The sequence below is a fragment of the Lemur catta genome, chromosome 6 (assembly GCF_020740605.2).
Source record: "Lemur catta isolate mLemCat1 chromosome 6, mLemCat1.pri, whole genome shotgun sequence".
NCBI lineage: Eukaryota > Metazoa > Chordata > Mammalia > Primates > Lemuridae > Lemur > Lemur catta.
Genome location: NC_059133.1, coordinates 46,040,440 through 46,068,408, shown reverse-complemented (window position 1 = coordinate 46,068,408; position 27,969 = coordinate 46,040,440). Strand labels below are relative to the sequence as shown.

General features: G+C 42.3%; 1 protein-coding gene across 1 annotated transcript in view; it reads right to left on the bottom strand.

The window, feature by feature from the left end:
- Positions 1-3,815: 3,815 nt before the first annotated feature.
- GRIP1 (glutamate receptor interacting protein 1) overlaps positions 3,816-27,969 on the bottom strand; it is a 613,176-nt gene continuing 589,022 nt past the window's right edge. Inside the window, exons 22-24 of the mRNA XM_045553418.1 lie at positions 23,461-23,694; positions 8,662-8,808; positions 3,816-5,603 (exon numbers count right to left, since the gene is read on the bottom strand). Of these exons, the coding sequence (XP_045409374.1) occupies positions 5,376-5,603; positions 8,662-8,808; positions 23,461-23,694 (609 nt within the window). The 3' untranslated portion in view covers positions 3,816-5,375. The remainder of the gene's footprint in view (positions 5,604-8,661; positions 8,809-23,460; positions 23,695-27,969) is intronic.

Genomic DNA, 27,969 nt, shown 5'->3' with positions numbered 1-27,969 from the left:
AAAATTGTTATTCAGGAGAAGGTTGTTTAGCTTCCATGACTTTGAGTAGGAATGAGAGTTCCTGTTAGGGTTCATTATTATTTTTATTCCATTGTGATCTGAGAAGATGCAGGGTATGATTTCTATTTTTTTAATTTTTTTAAGACTTGCTTTATGACCTAGGATATGGTCAATCTTAGAGAATGTCCTGTGAGCTGATGAGAAGAATGTATATTCAGTGGATTTCGGGTAGAATGTCCTGTAGATGTCAGTCAGGCCCATTTGTTCTAGCATTCTGTTTAAGTCTACTATGTCTTTGCTTATTTTCTGCTTGGAGGATCTGTCCTGTGCTGTCAGTGGGGTGTTAAAGTCTCCAACTATTAAAGTGTTGTTGTCTATCATTTGGTTTAGATTGAGTAGGATTTGCTTTATGAATCTGGGTGTGCCTAGATTGGGTGCATATATATTAAGTATGGTTATGTCTTCTTGTTGAATTGTGCCTTTCACCAGTATGTAGTAACTGTCTTTGTCTTTTATTACTTTTGTTGGTTTAAAGACTAAGTTATTGGAAATTAAAACTGCCACACCAGCTTTCTTTTGGCTACCATTTGCTTGAAATATCAAGTTCCATCCTTTTATTTTCAGTCTAAATGCATCTTTGCCGGTTAAGTGAGTTTCCTGAAGGCAGCAGATACTTGGTTTGTGTTTTTTTATCCATTGGCCCAGTCTATGTCTCTTGAGTGGGGAATTCAGGCCATTGACATTTAGTGAGAGAACTGATAATTGGGATAGATTTCTGTTTATCTTATTGGGTAGAACTTCATTGCTATGTTTTCTCTCTTGAGCCATTGTGGTGGCTAGAATTTGATCTTTAGCTCTTGGGTGGTTTTACATTCGTGGGTCTTTGTTGTGATGATCCGTGTGTAACTCTCTTTTGAGTACTTCTTGGAGGGGTGGTCTTGTCTTAGTGAATTCCCACAGTCCTTGTTTATCTGAGAATGTCTTAATTGCTCCTTCATATAGAAAGCTTAGCTTAGCTGGGTACAAGATTCTAGGCTGGGCATTATTCTGTTTCAGAAGAGTGAGAATGGGGCCCCAACTTCTTCTTGCTTGTAAAGTTTCAGTTGAGAAATCTGGCGTAATTCTAATGGGTCTCCCTTTGTATGTTACTTGTTTCTTTTTCCTTACAGCTCGAAGAAGGGTCTCTTTAGTGGATATTTTGGTCAGTCTGACAACTACGTGGCGTGGTGTTTTCCTATTTGCTATGAATCTACCAGGGGTTCTTTGAGCTTCTTGAACCTGTATATCTAAAGTTTTAGCAAGGCCTGGGAAATTTTCTTCTGTTATGTCTTCAAATAGTTTATCCAGCCCTTGCTTATTATCTTCTTCACCTTCAGGGATGCCTATAACTCTCACATTAGGTTTCTTCACATAATCCCACATTTCTTGAAGACTCTGATCTTTTTTCTTATTTCTTTGCTCTATCTCTGTGACTGTCTTATTTAATTGGAAAGAGTTATCTTCGATCTCTGAGATTCTGTCTTCTATTTGATCTACCCTGTTCTTGAGACTTTCCACTGTATTTTGTAGCTCCCTGAATAAATCCCTCATTTCTAGGAGTTCATTTTGGTTTTTCTTCAATATGTCTATTTCTTTAGTGAATTTTTCTTCCAAATCCTGGAATTTTTTTGCGGTTTCTTTGCATTGGATATCAATTTTTTCTTGTATATCATTCAGCTTATTTATAACCCAAGACTGAAATTCTTCTGGTAACATGTTGGTATTCTGAAACTGGCTTGTGCCAATTGGAGGAGAGTTGGTATTTCCCTTTGGGGGCGAGGTTTCCGTTTGGTTTTTTTGTGCTCCCCATATTTTTCCGCTGAGCCCTTCCCATCTGGCTCTATCGTTAGATCTTTTCTCACAGCTTTAGTCTAGTTAACAGCACATCTTGTACCCTGTTCTTAGGCTGTGAAACAGTCTAGGTATGTTGCTTCCTTTATCTAGAGGGGGAGACTGTTGTGTGTTGTTTAGAGTTCTTTTCTATCTCAGTTGGGGGACTGCTTCTGATGGGTCCACCCCCAGAGGGTTGGCTTGACCTAAGACCAGTTTGGCAAGTTAAATCACTGTGTTGTGGACTTTCAGTTAGTAGGCAGGATTCACACTATTTGCAAGCAGAAAGCCTCTTCTCCCTCTCTTTTTCTTTTCTTTTTTTTTTTCCCCCCCGGACTTTTGGTTCTTCCTCTGGATGTGTGGTTTCTGTCTCTTTCTGCAGGAAAGACACTGGCTAGGCGGAGGAGGCAGTGCCCTCACTCACTCAGTGCCCCAGCTGCTGCAGCTCCCACGGGCAAAGGTCTACCCTGTCCCAGTGTTCCCAAGGTCCGGGCTCCACACTCTTGCGTCTGGGGAAGCACTCAGTGTTCACACCTGGGAAGGGGACCTGGAGAGGGTCTATGGATCAGGGGATGGAGCCTCCTGAGGAGTCGCCTGGCACCCTATGGCTCTGCAGCAATTAGACCTTGGCCCGCACAATTGTTCCTGCCCACCGGCAGATCACTGGCACTGGGGGGCAATTTTCAGGGTCCGATAGGAATCAGAGCTGGGGGTCTGGAGCACTCAGGAGTATACAGTAGCTCCTGGGCTGTCCTTGGAGCTCTGCATCTCCCACGGTGATTCTGCACCAATTTCAGTCAGATCCCTGACCGAGTGGATGTGGGGGTCAGTGGGGAGATCAAGCCGCTTTGCTGTGGGGCTGAGCCCGCCTCACTCGTCGGTGAGGCAGGTAGGGCCGTCCCGCACTCCGCTGTCTGTTTTCCGTCCCGCACTCTCCAAATTATCTAGGTCTGATTTCCCACTTGCCTCTGTTTTTTCCTGTTCCCTGTGTCCCACGGTGATTCTCCATGGGTTCACCCCACTGTTCCTGTGGAGAAGCAATCCTCTAGCATTGTGGCAGGTGGAGATCCACGCCTTTCTCTCCGGGAGCACAAATCCAGGAGGTCACTTCTACTCCGCCATCTTCTCCCCCCTCCGTTTTAGTTTTGATTACAACTGAAACTCTGAGTCTTTTCCGTGAGATACAGCTTCTCATTTGCCTTTATTCACATAGTTTTAACCACACTCATTTCATTGGCTTCAGCTGCACTCTATGGAAAAGTTGGGCCACACTATATAACTATACAGTGCAATAGAAATTTGAACAATTGCTTGGATTTTGAGATAATAGAGCTTCAGCTGGGGTCATGTGAGAATACTCTCTCAGAATGTAACCCTGGGAACACTGAATGCAACTGTATAGAAATGAATGTGAATTTACAAGGCCTGCAAGGCAGTCTACAAGAATGAAAATGTTGGGACTACAGGTATAGTCTTTTTTTAAAGGTAGCATAATTAAAGTGTGCATGTTTTCACAGTTTATGTAAATGTATCTTGTAGAATACATGTAATATTCTCTGAGGACAGATGTGATCCGTGGTCCTATATTTGTCACCTAGAGTGAATGCACCATTGGTTTTGGAGGTGTTCCTGTGTGTGGGTGTTTTTAGCCCTTTCTCATGTATTTCATGCCTAGTCCTCAGAACAGTCCTGTGGTAGAGATGAGCCCTTCAGTATCAGGTGGCAAAGCTGAGTCATGGTAAGTAGATGTCATACCTTATGAGTACCAGAGCTGGAATTCAAACCTGGATCCAATTTTAAAACCCATGCTCTTCCCACTCTTCCATGGTGCTTTTTAAGTTTATGGTAAAACCTTTCCCCTTTAGAAAATTCTGTAAAAATAAACACTATGCAGGACTCGGCTAAAACACTGAAGTAAAGCACCAAAAATGCATGTCACATTTTCTTTTTTTTTTGGCTTTTTAAAATCACTGTTTATTCCATTTGGTAGAGGGTTTTTTTTTCCATACAAATATTTGCAACAATTTTGAATTCCCCAAAACCATACATAGACGATAAATACCATGCTATTAAAGTATTAAATTTGTACAAAAATACTTTACAGTTTAATACTTGTTTGTTACAAATAAAAATACATATTTAAGTGACTCATGATCTTTTTTTCTTTTTTTCTTAACATGATTCTGCTTTATACTTTCTTGCCCTGGCAGTTCTGAAATGTGATTGAAGTAATATATTTCTTTGCACAAAAAGAAAGGTGAACTTTTTCCTTAAACAAAGGACACAGTGTTCAAATGCTTTGCCTAAGTGGTAGTTTGAATTATTGACCAAAATGAAAATGTTGGGAAAATAATCATTTTGATATGGAGATTCTACCATCAACATACAGATCTATTTTTTTTTATTCACCAAATAACAGTTATTAGTGTAGCTATTCAAAATATCTGAACAAATGAAAACAGTTGCTGACAAACAGTAAAAGCAACTGTCACGATTTATTGCTTTGAGGGATGGTGATAATTGGCAATGCATTTTGTGAAAAATGTATTTACAACTTCAGTAAGTGGCATGGCTCAGAACAAAAGATAGTCCAGTGTCATTTTTAAGTACATGTGCTGTACACCCCTCAATATTACCAGTTTTCAAAACATGTCAAGCAGTATGAGTTTGATTTGCCTATCATTAAGATGAACCTCATTTTAATAGACTCTTCATTCTCTCTTAAGTTCTTAGTCTTGAATTTTAAAAATAAGATAATATAACTAATTCTCAGTGTGACTACACACTCTAATTCATTATCAGAGATTTTCAGCTATTAAAAATGTGTCCTTAAAAAAAAAAACAGGTCACAAGACATATCCTGTTTGATAATTTGTTGCATAGGGAATAGCATACATCTTAGTTTTAAAAATCATTCCTATACTTGGGCAAAACATTTACCACCACCTATTATGGTCTCCTACGTGCATCATTGCGGAAACATCTTAAGATAACTTAATTTTATACCTGTGCCCCTCCCGTCCTTGCAGTCTCAGCAGTTTACCAAACACTAATTCCCCTAGTAGAGCCAGCTTATGAAAAGCCTTGTTGGTCAAATTCTTACATTAATGACTTCATAGTAAGAAACTGATTTCAAAGAGAATCAAGGAAATTATCATAGAGAATATTTTCAAACAGGCATTTCTTTTTTTTTTAAAAAGTGATAGTAAGATGAACTTGTAAAAAATTTCCTCTGATGTTAATTGTGGGGAGGGGCAACCTACCTATTCTTCTCTACCACTGGGCCAGGCAGGGAACTGCCTGCCATGTACCATAGTGGTCACCAAAAAAGAAACCTCTTCAACTTGAAAAGGGAAGTGAACATGAGCCATGAGAGAGATTTAAAAGACCCCTGTGCTTGCAGTTAATGCCACGTGATTATCTGTGCTTCAAACGTCACAGAAATCTTAAAGGGATTTTTTAGCACCATGTAGATAGTCTTTTGTCCTGCTTTATAAAAAGCTTTGCTATAATGTATTAGTGGGTTCTCGTGTCTCCAAATGACCACCGTGGCTAGGCTGTTGGAAAAAAGCACTATTCTGTTCACTCCAGTCTCCTGGTAGAGTCTGTTGTTCTATGGACTTCTGTGAAGCCAGTGGGTTTCTGCTAATAACCAGGTCCAGCTTGTTGCCGGATTCTGCTATGAGGGGCACAACTAGGCAGCAGTCAAAGTCTCTTGTTCGGACGTGATTAACCTGAAAGGTCAAGAAGAGCCATTTTCAATGATTGCTGCAACTGTAATTCCCAAAGCCCAGAGGAATACTTCAGGTGCAACAAGTTATTTACAGTCTTGAAAGTGCTTAAGAGAGTACCACGTACGGATAGGTCAATCCCTGCTCTGACTACGCTACATATAATGTGGCTATGGGCTCACTTATTCTCTGCTACTAGATCGTAAGGCAGGGAAGAAGCACACACCCTACCATCCTCATGCCAAGCAGGTGCTTCACCTGTGTGTGGCGTTCTCTGAGTGCTGAATATTATCCCCAATTTACAGATGAGAAAAGTGAAGCCTGGAGAGGTTAAGAGCTTGGTCTTAGATCAGCAGTTGTTAAGGTTCAAGCTAGGATATAATCCCAGGCAGTCTGATTCCAAAGGCCGTGCTCTTAACCATGATACTGAACTACTCTCTTCTAAGTGAGCTCATCCCCTCTTCAGCTTAAACATGTGCTCATCTTCTTCCACTTCTCCTTCACAAGCAAAAGTTTTAAAAGTCATCTACGTGCTGCTTCTACTCCTTGACTTCCCAGTGGCTCCTCAGTCTTATCAGGTGTGGGCCCTGACACTGCACTGCTGGCAGCGACCCCACCTGTCACACCCAGGAATGCTCTGCAGCTCATCCTCCTGGGCCTTTAGCATTTGCTGGTCTCGCTACTATCCCTCCTGGGTTCCTAGGACACCACTTTGTTTTGATCTTTTTATCAATTTTAACTGCTCACTTTCAGTCTTTTCCTGCCTTTATTTCTTCCTGTCCTTTAAACTGTGTTATGGTTAGAATTCTATCTTTGGTTCTCTTCTCTTCCTTATTGTAAGCCCACCAAAAGCAACTTGATTCAAACCCATGCCTTCAGTATCCTAAATCTTTAGCTCCGTCTCTAACATCTTTCCTACCCAACAGATCCAAACTGCCAACTGCCTTCCACACTGCTCTATTAGGAAGTGCTGAAGATACTGAAGTCTCATTAGGTCTGAGACAGGCGTCTTACCCACACCTGCCTGGTCTTCTTGTCTGTTATCTTCCTATTCCCTGTCGTACCTCCGGCCACCGATAATATTGCCTAAATTACAAATTATGTCATCATTCTGCTGAAGAAATTAATATGCCTCCAGCAGAAAGCCCAAGAGCTTTATCATACTATGAATGTAGTCTACTTTTATAGCCTCAACTTCCATGACAGTAGGTATAGCTCCAATTTATAGACTAGGAAGACACTCATAGAGGTTAAGTAACTTGTCCATAGTTGTTCATTCAGCAAATATTAGAGCATCTATGGGAAATAAACTGTCCCCATGCTCCTAGGACAAGACTGATTGCTCTGCTGCCATGTTAAAAATAACTACCAGAATTGGTTTTAAAACTACTTAATTGATCAATGCCAACCAACTTGCTTCAGTGAACACATCTCTGAAAGCCAACCCATCGGTGGCAGCCTCATGCTTTGAAAGTTAGCTGTTTGGTGACAGACTCATTCCAGGTGAATACGTTTCTAAGATTGATGTCAACCCACTCCCTTTCCTGCAAAACGCTCTTCCTAAAACCTGTACATAAGATCAGAAATCTGCTTTGCTAAATGAAACTGCACCTGACCACAATAGTACTACATTAAGTAAGGCAGGTTCGGCTTTTTGGTTTCAGATATTGTGTGGGATACTGAGCTATCAAGCACCGTATAATGGGAAACGAGAGAATAAGGTGCTAGCCCTGCTCTGCAGAAGTTTACAGTCTGCTGGGGATACATACAGGGAAACAGGCAGTTTTAATAACAAATTCTACCAAAGGAAAAGGCTTCTATCCTATATAGGAGGGGCCCCTAATCCAGTCTTGGGGCAAAGGAGGCTGGGTGTGCATTGGTCAAGTGAGACTGAAGTCCTCTAAGCCAGTAGTTTTCCATTTGGCTGTTCATTGTCATCACCTGGGGAGCTTTAACAACACAGTGATGCCAGTTCTCACTCCTAGAGATGCTCATTTAATGGGTCTTGGAGTTGGTCTGGGCAAATCAGGTGATTCCATTTTTTGGTCAAGGTTGAGAATCACTGATCTACATGAGACCGAAAAGTTAAGTAGGAGTTAGGCCAGTAAGGAATGGGGCACGGAAGAGTGTTTCAGAGAAAGGGAATAATATACTGCAAGGTTCAGAACCAAAATGCTTTTATCCTTTTATACAGTACGGACTACTTTTTATGTGATAGGCATTGTTTTTAGAAATGGGAATAGAGCAGTGAGTAAAATCCCTGCCCTCACGGAGTTACATTCTGATGGGCAACACAGAGGAAAATGACGACTAGTCTGGCTGCCCTGCAAACAAGAAAAGCAGGGGGAGGGCATGGAGAGGGAGGGAGGCCTTTTTAGACAGAGTAGTTTAACACAGCCTGCAAGCAGGGACCTGAAGTACAGCAGGGAGCATGTGCATGTTTGGCAGAGGAGCAGCACAAGCTCAGGGAACAGCAGGTGCAAAAGGCCTGCGGGCAAATGCACTTGTTGTGTCAAGAAGAGGGGCGTGGGTGGCAGATAAGGTGCCTGTTAGATAGAAGGCCGGCGGTGGCCATTCCTGAAACAAGTCCAGCCGTAACCAGAGAGTAAATGAAGAGAAAAGCAAGACAGGACACTGGCAAAAGAAAGAGAGGTGAAGTCCCAAGGGCCTTGTAGGTCATGCTGAGGGGTGGGGAGAAGTAGACTGGTGGGGCGTGGAGTCAGGTAACTAGGTATTATAATGTTTATGTTATTACTATATTACTGTGGGAGACGGCCGTGGTTGGGTGGGGTCTGAGGAATAAGCATTAGATTGGGAAAGATAGCTTTGAGCTCACTGCCAAAAATACCTGATAAGAAATCAGAGAACGTTTGGGGCTGGGATCCAATTTACTAGGGCTGAAAATTCTTTGTTCAGCTCTTCACTCCTACTGATTCCATAATCTTAATGACAAGGTTTGAAGGGAAGAAGAGCAAATGGCTCCAAACGTGCAGGAAGATTTGGAGGAAGTTCCTGGTTATAAGCTAGTTGCAAGGAATCAAAATTCTACCTGAAGCCTTACCTGTAAGAGCCTGTCATAGGGCTTTAGGCCACCAAGATCTCCTGGGCCAGCCGGGCGGATATTTTTAACATACACCCCTTTCTCCAGCAAGCCATCTGCTACGCTGAACCCAAAGTCCTCCATGTCAGAGTCCTTGTACAAGGTCACCTGCAAAGGGGGAAAATGTGAAGGGGACATTTAGCTGGGCTAGAAAGAGTTGTGCTTCTGAAACTTCTTGATGAGCAATCTTTTCAAACAAATTTCAGTGAACATAATGGATTTATAATATAAGCATGCGGTAGCTCCCTTCCCCAACCCTGCAGCTTTTTTTCCCATTCCAAGAATATCCTTATCCTTGGAATTTATAAAGTCCCCTCCAGAACTCAAAAAGGAGACGGAGAACTGGAGAGTTCTCATCCCTCCTTCTGTCCTTTCTCCCACCCTCCCTCGTTGCTTCCCTACTTCCTTGTTGGAGAGAATCTTCCAGAGGCAGGTTGACTTCTACCATTTTCCTGGACAACGCGCTGGTACGAGGCAGCCCTTTGCAAATGCTGAGATGTTGAGGAATAAGCCAACTGCCCTCCCCACTCCCGCCTGGCGCTGTGCTAAGTACAGTGCTCAGTGTGCCCTCTCCCTTCGCTCAAGTACCACACAGTGCATCGTTTTATGTGCTCTGGCTCCGCAATCGGTACCATCACAGAACACTACCTAAAGGACCTGAAAGTGTTCCTATAACAAACACCTGGCCCTGGGACTTGGCCCGACTCGCTCCCTCGGCACTTGCCTAGGGTTTGGCTTAGCAGCTCAAGGCACCCACCCCCGTGCGCTGCAGGCCTCTGCTGCTGCCAGCGAGAGCCTGCCCCAGTCCTCCTTCCTCCCCTGCCCGCCTGCAAGGGTAGTCTGAGGTGAAAAGATCAAATCATTTGTGCATTCGTCAAAGGTTTGCTGAGTCCCTACCATATTCTAAGCACAGTTTAGGACGCTGGACCAGTAGCAGAACGAGAGAAAGAAGAGCCTGCCTTCAAGTGGCAAACACACGGATACGTAGCACTCGCTGTGCTGGACACTCGGCGCTTTACACGCATTTAGCACTTCGAGGTGGCCGCGGTTTCTATCAAGATGTGCTGGATGCCCTTCACCAGAAATGAAGTGCACTTCAAGCAATTATTTGGGCTCACTTTTTTTTTTTAACTGTAATTATACAGTTATTATACACACACACATTTATTTTTATACAACTAATACATGAATACAGTCTTGTAAAATAGTAAAAAAAATTCAGAGCTCTACAGGGCAAAGTGAAGATAAAAACTGTTATTGCAGGTTAATTTTTTATCCAGTCACTTTACTTCAGAGAGGTATGGAATACCGAAGGAAATACAAAAGTGATCAGTGTGTGGATTTTTATTTTACTGGACAGAGAGCTGAAATATCAAGCTGACTGGGTCAATACTAATCACCAGGCAGCCCTAAGTGGTTATTGCCATGTTAGAGGGGAGGAAATTCAATTTTCTAGGGTTAAGTAACCTGTCCCAGGCCACAAAGGTGACGAATGGCGGAGCCGTGTCTGTCAGACTCCAGACATCAAGCGATTCACCATTTATACTCTATTGCCACTCAACATGCCTTATTTCTTTGATTCTAAGATATATTTGTTTTCCACATTTTAAAATCTCTGAAGTCAGACTGTATTTTATAATCGATGGCATCTTCCATCCCATGAAATACGGTATATCAATGTTCCACCTCTACCTGCATCTTCCCCACAAGTACGTCAGAAGGTAAGGAGCAGACCTTTGTTGCAACTTTGCTTTAAGGGAAAAAAAAATGTGCCTCTATGCCTTGCCACTTAGAGTGTCCTCCCAGGCAGGAGCAACTCTCAGGAGCCTGTTAAAATGCAGAGTCTCAGGCCCCAGCCCAGCCTGACGGGAATCTGCAGGTCTAACGTTTATTGAGATGACACTGTTGGCAGACGCATTCCATCACTGTGTGTGTGTGTGTGTTTGTGTGTGTGTGTGTGTGTGTGTGCACTCGCATGCACTACACCTGAGTATGTGCCAGGTGCTGTTTTAGGACTAATATAGAAGGATGTCCTGAAAAAAAAATAGACATTGCAATGAGCAAAATACAGCCTTTGTGAGTACAGTCCAGTGAAGAAACCTGATTTAATCCTCATAACAATTCTGCAAGATGGGTAAGAGCCTTAATTTGACGTGAGGTGACATATATAAAGTTTTTCCAGTCTGAAGAAATGTCCTGATTTCTGTGAAGGATCACTTTTGTGTCACTCAGTCACACAAGTATAGATTAGCAAGCCCCACTTTACTAAATAAGGGGTGTGTGCGTGGGTGTGTGTCTGTAGACATGCACACGTGTGGAGCATAGTAAGCTCCAGCCCTCCACCTGACATGCACACTGATGAAGCAGGCTGGGGTCAAACTGTGGGACTGAGAGGGCCCCCCAGGCAAAACTCACTGGTGGAGGGCGGGGAAGGGGTCTTTGTTGGCCACCTGGGCTCAGGGATGTGGCAGATGCCCCCAAGCTCCCTGAGGCGGGTAGCGGTATTTTTTGTTTAGTGACATATCCCAAGTGCCTAAAACAGTGCCTGCCACATAGTAGGGTTGGTATTTTGGCAAATAGAAACTGCTCATCTTGGCACAGCATGTGGCTGAGAACCAGCCATGACGTGTGGTGCTTTTATGAGCCATTGCAGAAAATGTGTGTGTGACCCAAGAAGGATTTAATTCTGGAGTTCAAGCCATCCCCCCTCACCCCTCACCCAAGGCCATGCTGGGAATTAGCAAGGCCATCCAGGGACAGGGTGGCCAGGCAGGATGAAGCTCCAAAGTTGACGCTGTGTGTCCCTGAGAAGTGAGGGCCCCTCTGGCCCTGGAGCCAGGCCTGTGCCGCCTGTGGGCTGAGGAAACCCAGAGTCTTGGGCAGTGAGGGAAGCAGGGTGGAGGGTCCCCCAGTGGGGGATGCCGGGCTTCTCGCTAATAAGGCCTATGGGACTTGACGTTTAAAAAGCAAACATACTTCTGTCTCTACTAAGTTTGCGGAGCAGATCACATAGACAGGGAAGTGAAAGCTCAGAGAGGGACAGAAACCTGCCTAAGGTAAAACAGATAGCAAGCAACAGAGACCTGGTTCAAACCAAAACAAGAGCTGCTCCACAAACTTAGTAGAGACAGGTTATGAACGCTTCCTATGAGATCACATCACTCAATGTCTAGTTGTCCCACTTTGGGTGGTTTCAGGTGATGACAGCCCAGTTCTTCCATTGTAAGGTTCCTCCTCAACCTTTAATCTAATGGTTTCATCCACTGATGATCATTGTTGGAATTTCACTAGGGGTTTACAAAGTGATAATCTTTTTCTAATCCTATTAACATTTTTTCTATTTATTAGCTAAAATGATTTTGTAAAGGAGAATTCTCCTTCCTTCAATTAGTGCTGTTTGCTTACTGTGAAATGCAGTTTTTATAAAATGGGCAGAATGAATGCTAATTCTTTCCTTCCAATTTCAGAACAAGGAATTAGTGTGCCAAATACTTCCAGTGGTATTTCAATAAGAATGTGTGTGTGTGTGGGGGGGAGGCTTTTCTTAAGTATCAAAATGAAGCTATGGGTCTTTATGTATTCAATGCATTTCCATTAATTGCATCATTATTCTTTTGGATGCTCAAATACTCTCATCTTGGGCCATAGGCAGTCTGTCATGTTGACTCCTGTGTCCTTTTGATAGGATCCATTCATTCTGATAACTTCTTTGCTTTCTGGCACAAGGTATCACAGAGTCACCATGAATATATCCCGGCCCTGATCTGGAAGCAGCTATTCCTCCAAATAGCTGTGACTCGAGGAAACACTGCTGGTTTATATCATAGCCTATTTCCTTCTGTCTCCATGCTGCTTCCCCAAAGGAGGGGAGGGAGGAGAGGAAGAAGGGAAAAGTGAGGAGGAGGAGGAGGAGGAGAAGGAGGCCAGTGGCTGATAGGATTGGTGATAGGCTGACAGTCTTGGGACCCTGTTTACTAGTGGATGAAATGTCTCTGCCTGAGGTTCCCGTGCATGTGTCACTCTGGCTTTATCTGTGGGATCTCTTTTGCCCCTTTTCTTTGTTCCTAGCCATGTTCTTTCTGTGTGACAAGCAGCACACCCGGGGCAGGGACCATCACCACCATTCCTAGAGAGTGGTGCATCTTCCTTGCTATCTCTGTTCCACCTGCAACTAGGTACGGGGGTGCAGTCCTCTGGGTAAGTGGACTGGCTTCTGCTCACCAGGCCTAGCCACATTCTTGAGGGAGCACCCGAATATGAGGGTCCCAAAGTCTAGGCTCGCTATGGATGGAAGCCCACTTTGGTCTTAGATCTGAGGCACGTTTTCTGACACAGTAAACAAGAATCCTTCCAACTGAGGAGACATTTGATGTGGGCCTCGAATACTAGTGAAGTTCTTCATTGCTCAATTGGCCTGTGAGTCTTGGTTGTTTGCTGCCCAGGCCAGAGCCCAGGAGGGGGCAAAAGGATGAGTGGCACCTAAAACTGCCAGCATCAATGAATGGTAATACACTGACCAAAACATTAGAGATGGTGCCATTATATTTCTAATGAGCAGAGGAGCTCATTAACTTTAAAGTCACAGTTGTTGGCCGAGAGCCTTAGTTTTTCTGAGCCTCAGAGTTGATGTATCTCTGTGGCAAACTCTTCAGGATGCCAGGCTAGCAAATAGTTTAAATTTGAAAGTAACCTGTTTCTCTAGAAGTATTTCCTAAGGTCAGAGGATACTGAATTTTAATGGCTCTATGGTTCTCCTGGAAATAGCTTGGTAATAGCAAATTAACAAAAATGAAATTATTTTAAAACCACATACAAGAGAAGATTCCAGAAATCAGTAATTCACAGACATGGGGAGCACAGCTTGCTGCCCTCAAAGCAGCAACAATAAATTGTGTCATGTGGCCCTGTTAGCCCAGGGATGGGAACCTATATATCTTGTCCAAAAATAATTCTAAGGAATCTGAGGTTTAAGTCACACTCTGCCCCCCGCCCCCACAAACGAATCCCTTATCCAGGTTCTTGCCTACATATGATTGCTTTTGATCTCCCACCAGCTCTGTGCGGCCAAATCATTCCCTTTCAGTAATGAGGACACTGAGCCTCGATGACAGGGACGGGCTGACTTGCCCAGTGAATGCAGACGCTCCAGAGTCAATATGAGAATATCTGACCTCATTTGCTGTGTTCTTTCCACCAAATCATATATTTTTTCCGGGACATATAATCTCCTAGCTAGTCAGGCAGCTTTCATCCATTTCCAACTGCCCAGCAAACTAAAGATGAATAATTTACCATGTCTGCCGTGTTCCCTCTCATCAGAACCCTTTCGTGGCTTCCCAAGAACATCTGCATAGACTCCTCCCTGCGCCTGCAGCTCCCCATCCCGTCAGTTGGCTTCGCAGTCTACCCTAGCTCATGTGAAGCAAGCTTTTTCTTGTACAGCCTCTATTTTGTGCTGACTAAAGTATGCCTCCAGGGAACCTGGACCATGAACACCATTGCAAGATTTTTTCTGTTCTAAAAGAGCCAACTCTTGGAACATAACACCCCGGGCGAGGATACAGTGCTACAAAGTGCAGTTCAACTTTAGCCATTTGTCAGCATGTGCCGCAATTGCTTCTGGCCCTCCCAAGAACAGAAGCTTTCACAGGAGGCAGGGTGAGCTCGCCATGATTCAAGTTCAGCCTTGTTTTATGTTTCTAAGCAAGTCTACCCACATGTCTGAACAGTGTCCTCAAGGCTGAGATCAGAAACCCGATGCTTATGTTTTCGGCGTTGACACATGTGAACAGCTTTCACCACAGAGCCAACTTTCCCCACTTGGATTTTAAGGACAATTGCATCTACTAGCTTGAGCAAGTCGTGGTGAGTGACAGCCATCCTGGAAGCAGTTGTAAAGCTCTGCCAGCCTCTCTCTGACTCATTCCCTTGTCCCAATGGCCTTTAGGACCAGATCGACACCTATTTCTCAGAGATGGTGCTGGTTTTCCTGTAAATCACCAGGCACTTGGGTTTACTCTTGGCGGACCCCACTGGGGTAGCCCTGTCCCTTTAAATCTGGCAATTCAAGTAATGGCAGTTTCGAGGACAATCCTATACTACCTGCAGGGCTGGGAGAAAAAAATAAAATATAGTCTTCTCAATTGTAATCTTCCAGCCCAAGAGGAAGCAATCTCGGTTTATGCCACCAGAAACTCATGGGTTTTGAGACCAATCGGGTCAGAACAGCAGTTGCTACCCTCCGGTCTGGGGTGTCTCGTTGGCAGAGGAGAGGCAGGGACAGCTGGTGCACGTGCTGCCTCCTGCTGCTCTCCAGCAACAGCCCGGCACCGAGGGCTGGGAAAGTGAGGGCTCCACAAGGGAATCTGAGCTAGATCTTGGCTCTGAGTGTGAGCCAGTCAGGGGCTGACCTGGCCCTTGGAGAGAGCTGAGTTCCAACCAGGGGAGCACCACCGTGGCAGGTGTGTGTGCTGCCTTCCTGAGCCAGCCCAGACACCTTCACACAGCTATCAGGTCGCATAATAACAAAGAGGAAAGAGCTGGATGATCCTCCAAATTCTCCAGGAGATCAAGCCATGAGCTGCTGACAGTCCCCTAGTTATTGTCTGCTCTGTCACAGGCTCTCTCCACTCACCCCAGCTACCACCAAGTTGGCCTGCTGTGGCAGAGTCCCTGCCACAGGTGTCTTTGCTCAGGCCTGACTGCTGCCTGCTCCTCTCCACCTGACCTCTGCTTTCTGCCTCCCAGGTCACTCTGGCCTGGCCCTTCTCCCACTCTTAGCCCTTCCCGATTCCCTCTGCAACTTACTGATCTCCATTCCCCTCTGGTGCATGTGGGCCTCCTGGATGCAGGAGCCACCTGCAGCTCTGGGTGGGCAGCACGCCTTCCACCCCACTCTGGGCCTGTGGGGCTTGGGGCCAGGCTGACTGTCATTCAGGAAGGATGACCAGCTACAACTGACCAAACCCCCACTTCAATGAGCGCTAACAGTCTTGGTTTGATTTCCTCATTGCAGGGATTGCTGATGTCTGACGTTATAAAGGGCCTTGGGCAAGGACAGAACTCTATACCCCATCTTAGGGAAAGAAAGAGACAAGTCCTAGGCTAGACTGTTATCAATTTAATCCTTGCCACAGCCCTGGCAGACAAGTAACATGGAGGGCTGTTCTCCAAGAACCTGGATATTAGAGAAGCAGAGAGCTACCCCATTTGTAAGTGAACATCCTATAGATAATATAAGACTTTACAACCTATAAATAAACATGTTTGATCACAACAGAGATGCACAAGGACATGTGGGAGAGAGGAATAGTCCCCAGGCCAGAGTCAGACCTAAGGGCAGCTGTTAGCATTTCTGAAGAGAGGTGGGAGGGGTGGAGCCACGACAGAAGCGGTGAGTCGAACGATCAGACACGGAGGAATAAGGCAACCAGGACACGGTCTAACCAGCCTGCCTAAGGGTCCCTGCAGTCTAGGGGACGGCAGCTCTGACTCACTGTTTCTATTGCTCAGAGCTCAGACTCTGCAGAGGTGGATGGCAGCTTGCAGGTGAGTGATAAGACAAAAATTAAGTTCTGTCTGGTGGAGATGCAAATGATTTCTGCCCCTTTGAAGATAAACTGCAAATGCTTTGCTCGTATTTCCCTTCACGTCATTGAGCAGCTTTGATTCTAACTTAGAAGTCTCATTCCAACATTCTTTTCTTCCCCAATGACTGAGATACATACACACATACATACACATGCACATTACTATATAGTTTCTTTATCACACACATATATAAATACATAGTTTCTTTATCCCCCTTTAAGCAAGTTTTGCCATCCTGCTGTCATTCTTTGTTAATGAGTTAAACAAATATGTTTTGACATGAGCCAATCATTTGCATAAGAATTGTATTTTTCCAGGAAATTCTGTCATTTGTGACAACATGAATGAACCTAGAGGACATTATGTTAAATGAAGTAAGCCTGGTACAGAGAGATCGATACCATATGATTTCATATGTGGAATCTAAAAAAGTTGAACAGAGAATGGTTGTTCCCAGAGGTTGAGGGTAGGGGGTCCGTGGGGAAAGGGGGGAGGTTGGTCATGGGTACAAAGTTACAGCTGGACAGGAGGAAGTGCTGGTGTTCTATTGCACAGCAAGGTGACTACAGTTAATAACAATGTATTGTATATTTCAAAATAGCTAAAAGAAGGGATTTTAAATGTTCTCATCAAAGAAACGATAACTATTTGAGGTGATGAATATGCTAATTACTCATGTATACATTCCACAACCTATACATGTATCAAAATATCATTTTGTACTCTATAAATGTATATAATTATGTGCCAATTAAAAATAAAAAGAAATTATGTTATTTATATCTTAAAATGTATGTTTTAGTAGACTCATAGACAAGGGAAGCTGATGGAAATGATACATTTTGCAGATGGCCAGGGCTGGATGCCATTGTTTATTTAAAACATATAACCCACATTTCCATCAGGGGACATTTGTTCCACAATTCCATGTTCCTCCAACAATGTTCTGACTGTTAGTTGTCCCTGGTTCTACAGGAAGAGAAAATGCTTGTCAGACTGGTACAGTGCCAAGTCACTAGACACACGTCCATTTCTTTTTGTAAATGGATTCTCATTCTGGTTTACAGCTCTGTCTCTGGTGGCTTTAAGGCTGCTGTCTGGGTCTTGCTCAAGTCTGGGACGCTGAGGTGGTCTCATTTTCTGAGTTTCTGACACTGTACGGCAAGACTGAATGATGGTGTCTTGACCAGGAAAAATGCTATTTTGTAATGCTCCCTCTTCTGATAACAAGTGACCCTGCCCCTTCTTTGGTAAGTGAGACAACTGAGGTTTGTCGAAGTGACATGGTTAAGGAGTAGCTGACTAGTCTGGCTGACATGGAAGCCCACGTTGCATTCTCTCTAGTTCATCATTCCTCACCTAAAGAATGAGAACCTTGATCTAGCAAAAAGTGATAAACAAAAGCAAAGTGTTCACATATTTAGTGTGTTGCTTTTAGCTTTTAGTGATTTCCATACTAGACAATTCTGCACTAGCTATTTGGAGAAAGTCTAGGCCTGGCATGAGGACTCGTTTGATCTTGAGTGCCGACTCCAAATATTTGGTGAAGTAAGAGCCATGTGCAAGAATAAGATATGTATTTCCATTTCATATTCCCTCCTAGGGCTGAGTCCTCTCCTGACATGGGGAGAATATTGCAAAAGAAGCTGGTATTAAACCCTGGAAATACTTTCAAGGAGTAAAACCACTTTATCGTTTCAAGAAGAGCAAAGCAACCCTCTCAGAAAACTCAAATATATTGAAAATGCAAAGTGAACTTGGCTGGGGGAAAAGCTGAGGGTAGCAAAAGCAGCTGTGAGAAATAAAGAGATTACTTGTGAGTGACTCCAATATTCAAGCATTGTGCCACCAGTGGCCATAAATAAAAGTAGATGCTGGAAAATTAGTTTTAAAACCTTTCTGTAAAAAGATAGGTAAAAATAGCTGCATATAATTAAAAGGTATAATTTTATTGAGAAACATGAAGGACAGGCCAAAAGGAAATGTCAACATGAATTTTTAAAAAGTCCAAATGCTCTGAATGTGGAGAACTTTCCATGCTACAAAAAAAATTTTTTTGCCTTAAGGCGTGCAAAGAAGTGAAGCTAGAATTCATCTCAGAAACAGATTAAGTAGACTCCAAAGGATATTTAAGCTTCGGAGGGAAAAGGAGGGTTATCAATGAACTGTAGCTAAGATCACAGGTTCCTTATCTGCAAAAAGAGAGAATCTGCGATAAGCAGTTCTCCAAACCAGAATTCATTTGAAAGATAAAATGCAGCAGCTCTGGGGCCTACGGTGCAGCCTCATTTCCTGTGTGCCCTGCCACCCAGCTGTCGCCTGTGACTTCACTAGAACGGAGTAATCACCTCCAGGTAGCAAAACCTGAGGGAGTGATGCTTAATCTTTAGTCGGCAAAAGAATCCACTGAAAAGGTTGCTAAAATGTAGCTTCTTGGCCCGCGTTCCTCCAAAATCCTGTCAAGGTACGTCTGGGTGAGGCTTAGGAATCTGCATTTTAACAAGTAAAGGTTATTCGGATCCCCATCCCTAACTATTGTCTAAGGCTGTCATCCTCAAATTATTGGTTGAGACCTATTAGTAAGTCTTGAAATCAGCTTAATGTGATGAAAAGAAACAGAAAAAATAGAAAAAATGTCAGTGTATATCCTGTGCGGTAAATGTTTGGATGCATCCATATATACGAGCCTGGGTGTATGTGTGTGCTGAACTGTGGGGCATGATACAGTTCGGATCCTGCGTCCCTGCTGAGAAAGTTGGAGAAGCAGTGGCCTAAGGGGACATGAGCATCACTTCCTTGTGACCCACTCACTGTTCCTCTATCCCCACCCCAAATCCCAAATCGCTCCAGCTCCAACTTCCTCCCACGTCTACGCAGCCATAAAAAGAAGCGAGGGTGCCTTTGTTCTCAGGTGTCAGGATGACAGCTAACATTTTGGCTTCAGGAATAAATGTGGACGACTTCAGGGAAGGCCTGCCAAGACGGCGGTGGAGCGTCAGACACAGTAGATGATGAGAAATGATGGGAAACCATTTAGATGTGACCTGCAGTTGGGACCTTCCAAAGGTCTGAAGGAAGAGAAAGAACATCAGGAGGAAAGGGCCGGCAAAGAGGGCAAACAGTGGAGGGTAGGTTGAGACCCCCAGGAACTGGAAGATACGCCAATACTTTGCTCCTTCTGTATGAAGATGATGTTAGTAAGCCACACTCAGGAGATGGAGTGGTTTTAGCTTTCCCCCAGCCCCCAGCAATGGGGTGTTTCCTTGCCCATTCATGCATGCCATCTTGCTCCAACTTCTAGTGAAAATAACAAGATTTTTCAGGTGCTGGCATGAACACGAACAGGTCCACACCTTGTTTTCATGGATATAGCCTCAACCATGTGACAAACAATCACCAGAAAGATAGCAGCAGGGAAATAACACCAAGCATGTTTAGGATGCTGTGCTGTTTATTTCATCCAGCCTCTCCATGCTGGGAGCCCCTTGGGAATTTTTCCACTAGGTCCACCTGGGGAAGGCACCAAGGGGGCTCAGCGGACTGAAAATCATGCCCCATTCTGATTGCTAAGCTGTGCACACTGGCTTAGGTTACTTTCAACTTGAGGAAGGAATGTTTTTCGAATTCCCTTTCCCCAGAAGAATGTGTTTTCCTAATTTTCACAAAAGTTTATTTAGTACAGGCTAGTAGTGCCCCAGTGGGAAGATAACTCCATCAACAAGTCACTGTGCCTTTTCATGATGACACCCACATGCAAGACACAAGCACAACGACCAGTCTTTGCTCTAAGTAGCTTTTCTAAGGACCATTTCTCCTCTCCAGAACTTCAAAATTGGAGGGTGAGTTAAGCAAGAAACATTTTGGGTGGCCTATCACAGTAACTGAATTCCTTGAAAAAAACCACATACCCTAGATATGAGGATAAGCCACTCCAAGAATTGCATAGCATCAGGCCATGAGGTCCTCTGCTACATCTTCACTGAACCATTTCGGGGGTCTTAAAATGCCCGGGACACCACTTATGTTTGAGAGTCTTATTTTGTTAGGGATTAATTTAGAAAAAAAGTGAAGCTACATGGGAAATGTACTTATTGTCCATTTAGGGAACACAAGTGAAGTGAAGGAAAAAAGAAGTACCCTATCTGTTAGGTCAAGGTTGCCCATCTGTGTCTGTGACCTTGTGGTCTCCCAGTTCACCCATTGCCACAAAAATGTTCCAACCAGTCCACCCACTGCCACACATTATGCCAGTTAGTGGAAGATCCTTTTTTTCTTTTTAACAAGATCCATTTTTTTAGCACAGCCACTTGTTTTAAACCTCAGCTATAACAACTTGCACATCCAATTCATTGTCATTATCTTTGCTAAATGCTTTCAGTGCGGGAGAGGTGAAGGAGACAATCTTTTGTATTCTGGGTCTATCAATCATTTTCCTTTAAGGAGACTGCTTCAGGCCAGAGCAATGAGTCTATTTTATGCTTGTACTTTCTCTATGCTGTGTGAGGGCTAACAACATTAAGCATATAGCACTTAGTAGGCAGTCAATACAGGATGGTATGCATTCTCTTTGGGGTGAAAGGAGGTGGGTTACTGAGCATGTTCTAAGCTTGGGCAGTAGAACTGGAGAGAAGAGGGGAAGGCAGCGTTCCAGACCCTTGAGGGAATCTGCAAGAGCCAGCCCTTGCCTTGATACAGCAGACTGGGCATTGAATATGCACCTTCTGCAATCTAATCAACACAGCAGTTCTTATGGACTAATGGTATGTGTCAATTAGTGTATTAGGACATGTGACTTATCAAGCAGCCACATCAACTCAGGGTAACTAAATAAAGAAGGTATTAATAACTTGTGGCATGGGGCTAAACCTTAGTCCTCATCCTAAAATGTCAGAAATGTCTTTGCTTTTCTGTAAGTCTATAATTCCTCCTAAACCACAGAGCTCCAATTATAGGCTCTGGTCATGTTGGGATATTTGCATTCCCTCAGTGCAAATCTTTGACACCCCTTTGCACATGCTTCTTCCTGTGCTTGGAACACCCACCCATCTACCACCTTCCTCTGCATAGGCAACACCTGCTTCCAGGAAGCCTTTTTTTGTCCCCTCTATAGTGGCTTAGAGTCTACCCTCTTTTTTTTTTTTTTTTAGTTTCATCTAAATTTGATATTTCTTTTGTATTTATATTTAATTTTTTAAAATTTCAGAGTATTACGGGCATACAATGCTTTGGTTACCTAAATTGCCTTTGCTCCGCTCAGGCAAGAGCTACAAGCATGCGGATCCCCCAGACAGCATGCACCACACCTGTTAGGTGTAAATTTACCCATCCCTTCCTCCCCCTTCCCACCTGCCCAACACTGTATGAATGTTATTTCCCATATGTGCTTGTTAGTGTTGATCAGTTAGTGCCAATTTAATGGTGAGTACATGTGGTGTTTGTTTTTCCATTCTTGTGAAGATAGACTAATGGCCAACAAACATATGAAAAAATTCTCAACATCTCTAATCATCAGGGAAATGCAAATCAAAACCACAATGAGATATCACTTAACTCCAGTGAGTATGGCTTTTGTCAAAAAGTCCCAAAACAACAAATGTTGGCGTGGATACAGAGCGATAGGAACACTCATACACTGCTGGTGGGACTGCCAACTAGTACAACCTCTATGGAAAGTAGTATGGAGATACCTTGAAGAACTAAAAGTAGAACTATCATTTGATTCAGCAATCCCACTACTGGGTATCTACCGAAAGGAAAAGAAGACATTCTATAAAAAAAAAAAAAAAAAAAAATCTGCACTTGAATGTTTATAAGCAGCACAATTCACAATTGCAAAGATGTGGAAACAACCCAAGTGCCCATCAATACATGAATGGATTAATAAAATGTGGTATATGTATACCAAGGAGCACAACTCAGCCATAAAAACAATGGTGAACTACCTATTGTATTACCCTGGAGGCTCTACCCTCTTTACTCCAAGTCTGCCCAGACTTGCCTCTATTGTTGTACTTACCCCATTATCTTCCTACTAGTTCCCAGACTGTCTCTTCACTAGACTATGGACTCCCTGGGGGTTTGCAATGCATTCTTTGCGTGGATAAATGCACAATATATATATATATATATTAGGTGAATGGATGAATGAGTGGTGATAGAATGAACCCAGGATGGGAACACAGAGTTCAGAACCCAACTTCCCATACTATCCTTTCTTTCACCATATCCTTTGTCAGCTGCAAAATAAATAGCTAGATTTTATAAGGTGGTTAGGCAAATTGAGGTCTTTAGAGGAAAAAGAGAGGAGCTGGCCTATTACCTCCCCTGAATGTGACATTTATTTGCTCATCCGGATAAGACAAATAACTAATCTCTGGTCAATAGATTATTAACTATAGAGGAGGTCTTTGTTCTCAAGAGAAGCGGGATGAGATTGTTACTATTTCATACACCCTTATATATTGGCAAAAAATAAAGCACTGGCTCTAGAAAAGAAAACAAGAAACACTCCCTTACCACTGCACTCCTTGGCCCAGGGTTCCACAACACTGTCACTTACATATGCCTTGTTTAAAGTCTGCTAGCAACTCTGGAATTCAGCTCTGTGTACAATAGCAGGTTTTCTTTGGTGAAATAAAGCGAGGCAACTGTCACAGTCACGAATGGAACAAAACCAGGTCTTACCCTGTCCTGGCCAAAGACATATAACTTACATCTTGAAGAGAACTTCATGTCTCCTGAATAACATAACCGTCTCCTGTAACTCTGTAATTGAGGATTAAGACTTCCCATATTGAACCCCCTTTTCAGCAAAGCTAGGAGCAAGTGTATGATGTTTATAAAATCCTCCTGTCCTTCCAATGAGATTAGAATGATAGACTAATTCATCAAAACTCCATGTGACATTGGAGCCACACATTTTTGTTAGAAGATTTTGGCCATAAATATATTGTTGATAAATACATTGCTTGAAAGCCATTTTTCCCTGCTTTCTAGGATAACCTCCCAGGAATCATGTTTTGAGAACAAAGTCTGAAGATCTGCCTTTAAGTTTCTTTGCTTGGCGGAGCCCGCAGAAGAATGTCACCACCATACTTACACTGGGGCATGCACACAATGTAGAATGGCCACTAAATTTGACCATAGGGAAAGAGAAGAAAACTTACTTACCTTGTGCAGCTCCACGGGAGTTGGGGACATGATCTCCTTTATTTCTTGTTTCATTTTTCTCAGGGTCACAGACTTCCTGCCCACATCTGAGGGCAGGGTGTTGCTCCGCGTTGTTTGGCTATAGTGTGGCCGCGGGCTGCTCCGTTCCTGGAAGCTGGCCTGTCGCCCCAGCTGGCTGCGAGGTGTTGGAGCCTCGTGATTCAAACTCATTGTGCTCCCCGACATGATTGTCGCCTGTGGCATTGACAATTTTCAGAAACAATTAAGCCATGGACTAAGAAAAGGGTTTAGCTGCTCAACATTAAGCACATTTCTCCTTCTGCCCAGTCAAAATACAGTCTCTTCAGGGCATAACCAAAGGCTGGAGAATGGACGTACTAATTGAACTATGAAAGTCTGGAAAATGCTTTGCAAGTGACATTTATAATGCACATCTCAAATCCAATTTAAGTACTTAAGCCATTGAGTTTATTTAATCAAATACCACCCCTGGCAGTTTTGAGGCAAATTGAAAAGCTCTAACATTTGCTTACTGCAAACTACATTTTAAGCATTAACTTTCCACCGAGTGGCTCTAACAGATGGGATTCATGAGGTCACCTTCAATTTATCTTCCAGAAATGAACTAAGAACTTCTCAGCCGGGCCCAGGCTGCCTCTATTTGCAACACTGCCTCTAGCTGCAAGTGGAGCTAACACTTGGCTGGAATGGGATTACTGACACAAAGGCATGGGATTCTCCCCAAGATTCCCGTCTAGCACTGTGTACTGTCTTTCCTTTGGCCAAGTGGCCTGTCCCTGAAGCTTGTAGACCAGCTAGGCCTCCGTATCATTTGGTATAGATCAGTGTTTCTTAGAAATGATCTTTGATCCTCAGAGACATGAAAAAATAATAATTTATTATGTTCTTGTATTCAACCCTTTGCTCAGACTTGGGTGGGATTTCATCAGTGAATTGGGAAGTCTGTTCAGCTTCAAATATGTTCCCTGCATAATTCGCAAGCAATGGCAAGATTAGATCCCACAGGTGACTCTCAGAACTGAAAGGAAAAAGGATTTGAAACCAATGATCACATCGGGGGTGTTCATTTCTCATGATTAGAAGATGCTGCAATTCTGAAAATATGCCCGTAACCAGCTCTGTACTCCTAGATGTGATGGTATATAAAGGTAAACTAGCATTGGTAAATCTGCCTGAAAACAGGGGAACAGAAAATAAGTCCCCTATGCCACGTGACTGGCTGCAATAAGATTTAGTTGCTTATATTAATACCAATGCTAAAACAACAGAATTAATTTAATTCTGTTAAACAAATTCTTAATTTGTTGAGTGCTCTGAATATATTCACTCGTTTAAGCCTCACAGCAACTCTATGAGGTAGGCACTATTACTCCTCTTAATTTATAGGTGAGGAGACCCAGACACAAAGAGGCTGACTTACCCAGGGTCTGTAGGTGGTAAGTGAGTAGGTGGTAAAGGCCAAGGGCACTTTACCAAACTATTGGTCAGGAGGGAACACTGCAAAGTGAGTAGAGTTTTCATTTGTTATCTCTCTAAGATTTCAGAATTCTAAAATTTACCTACCATTCAGCTATACACACAGTATTAACAAGATCTTTGAGTAATAGCCAAGCATTGGCACACATGTACATATATCTAACGACCCTGTTGAAAAAGATACAAAACAAGTAAACTCATCAATATCCTAACTAGATCAGTTACCTCATTGATAACTTTGAAAAAGAAAATCATAACTGTAAAAAAAAGTTGCTGATCATTAGACATTAACACGTGCGAAGTCCCATATATACTGTTTGTAGAATATCATTCAATACTTAAGTAACCCTACAGATATTACATAGATATTAAAATTCTTAAGCCTCTCATTTCAGTTAAGAAAAGGGGTCAATGGCCGGGCATGGTGGCTCACGCCTGTAATCCTAGCACTCTGGGAGGCCGAGGCGAGTGGATCGCTCGAGGTCAGGAGTTCAAGACCAGCCTGAGCAAGACCCCGTCTCTACTAAAAATTGAAATAAATTATCTGGACAACTAAAAAAATATATATAGAGAAAATTAGCTGGGCATGGTGGCGCATGCCTGTAGTCCCAGCTACTTGGGAGGCTGAGGCAGTAGGAACACTTAAGCCCAGGAGTTTGAGGTTGCTGTGAGCTAGGCTGACGCCATGGCACTCACTCTAGCCTGGGCAACAGAGCGAGACTCTGTCTCAAAAAAAAAAAAAAAAAAAGAAAGAAAAGGGGTCAAGTATTAGGTTGATCCTTATAAAATTTCCTTTTATTAGGTAAAAAAAAATACCTAATATTTAAACAAGGATGGGTTATCCATATTATGGTTTATTTCAGATAATTACCCTTTTTAAGTTTATTGAAACCTTTCCATTACTAGCTTCATGGGTGTCACGGGATATCCTTTATTTTCTGGCACCTACTCATACGTATCACTTCTATGTTTAATTTACTGTAACTGATAGCACCCAATGACTTTTTTCTTGCTGTGGTGACCAGCCATTACTTTTACCTACTTAGACTAGTTATTGCTTTGTTTTTTTATATGTATTTTATATTTTATAAAATATTTTTATTTTTTAATATTCATTTTTCATGGGAACAGCAGGAAACATGGTGGAAATAAAACACTTACTACATCTAGGAGACAACAGTTTTGCTATGGGTCTTAGCTGTCGTAGAAGAAATTACAAATTGATTTACAAAGGGTTCTCATGGAAGAAATGAGACATTATCAATAGTTCTTTAGTTCAAGTTTTCAAAACAGCTTGATTGCTTTGTTTAAAATGAACTTCAAGTAGCATCTAAGGAGGAATATAAAAACTAAAACACAAATAATAAAAACTAAAATAAAAAACTTAAAAATAATTATTTTAAATTACTCAGGATTTGTTTTGGCTTCAAGAGTATGCATTGCCTGTTTCCATTTGCCACAGTTCATAATTATAAGTTCTTTCTAAGGCAACTTTGAGTTCTCTATGTGACATGTATTCAAATCTTATATCACATTAAACGAAAAACAGTTAAAGCATTGATTTCAAGAAATTGGAAAAAATAATAATAGTTAATTTTTACTGAATCTTTTATTACTTAATTGAACATTTAAGTGTGACATAAGCATTAGCTCATTATAATTCCCATATTTTATGGAAATATCTAGTAAGAGAGGTTAAAAACTTATCCAAAAACTTGTTCCAATTTTTCTCCTTTGTTAAAGTTATACATTTTTCATTGCGAAAGCTGAACCTAAATTATTGCTAGCAATAGGGAAAATGATTAGTAAATTAATTAATTTTCATTTTTATTTCAACTGTAATAATTTTTCATCTTAGCTAACCTACGTTTATTAGTGTTATACTGTGCTTTAACTTTTAATAGCAGATATAAATTTCATATGCAGGAATCTAGCTCCAACAATATTTTTTTGCATAATAGCATTTCCAATCAAGGGCATGGAGTTCATTTAAACTAATAAGTGAATATTCTTTGTGGTAAAAGTGTAAATATGACTCTAATTTATGAATTTGCCAAGCATTCTTCCTAGTTGAGGATTTTAATTTCTCTTTGGCTTATAAATTCAACCCATTTCCTTTCTGGATTTCAAGGGCCACGCCTGCCTGCCTGGAGCTATGTTAGAGCAAATTTATAGGCTGTGGTAACATAACTTCTGTGCTGATGGATGTTATTTTCATGAGATAACTAAATTTCTAGGTGAAAATACAACCTCATTGTATTACTTCTCATGTCATTTTCTTTTTACCTAATGTAAAAGAAGCTATTAGAAGATAGCGTTTTCTTCAAAAGAGAAGTATTAAAATGCAAAATGAAAAAGGCATATGAGCCAAAACATGCTTTCAAAAGCAAGGGTATGTTCAGTAATTGTGAATAGGGCCATTATTATTCAGTTTAGGCCACTTTTACTTGTCATTCTACATACAAGAGGTGGTAAGAGTTTAAATAAGCCAGGTGATACTTAAGCATTTTGCTCTTTTTGAAAGTTGTCTAAAAAGGAATCAATTGCTAATATCTTAATTAATTTAAATTTTATAAGATTATCCATGTCCAGATCCTTTAACTGTGCTCTGAAGCTGAAATTCATGCCAGGTAATACTGTGATGTTTACAAATTCAAACTAATGTTTTTCTTTATAATTCTCTTTGCAGATTCACAAACATTAGAATCACATAAAAAATCCACACATGCAATTGGGAAGCAAAATAATATAAACATGAGTAATCATTTTAGAATTGCAAGAGTTTCACCCCATTATTGCCATTCACATTCCTTATGGTGACTTGGGGACCTCGTATGACATCAAAACAAAAATGCGACTTTTGCCACTTTATTTTTTACAGCTCAGAAAATTTAAAAGAACATAAAAGGAAACAGTCCAGGACGTCCCAGACTAAAGTGTGAATACCGTCAGCAGATTCATGGCTTTGATTAAAGAACTCACCAGGAGATCAGCTATTACACTCCATGTCGT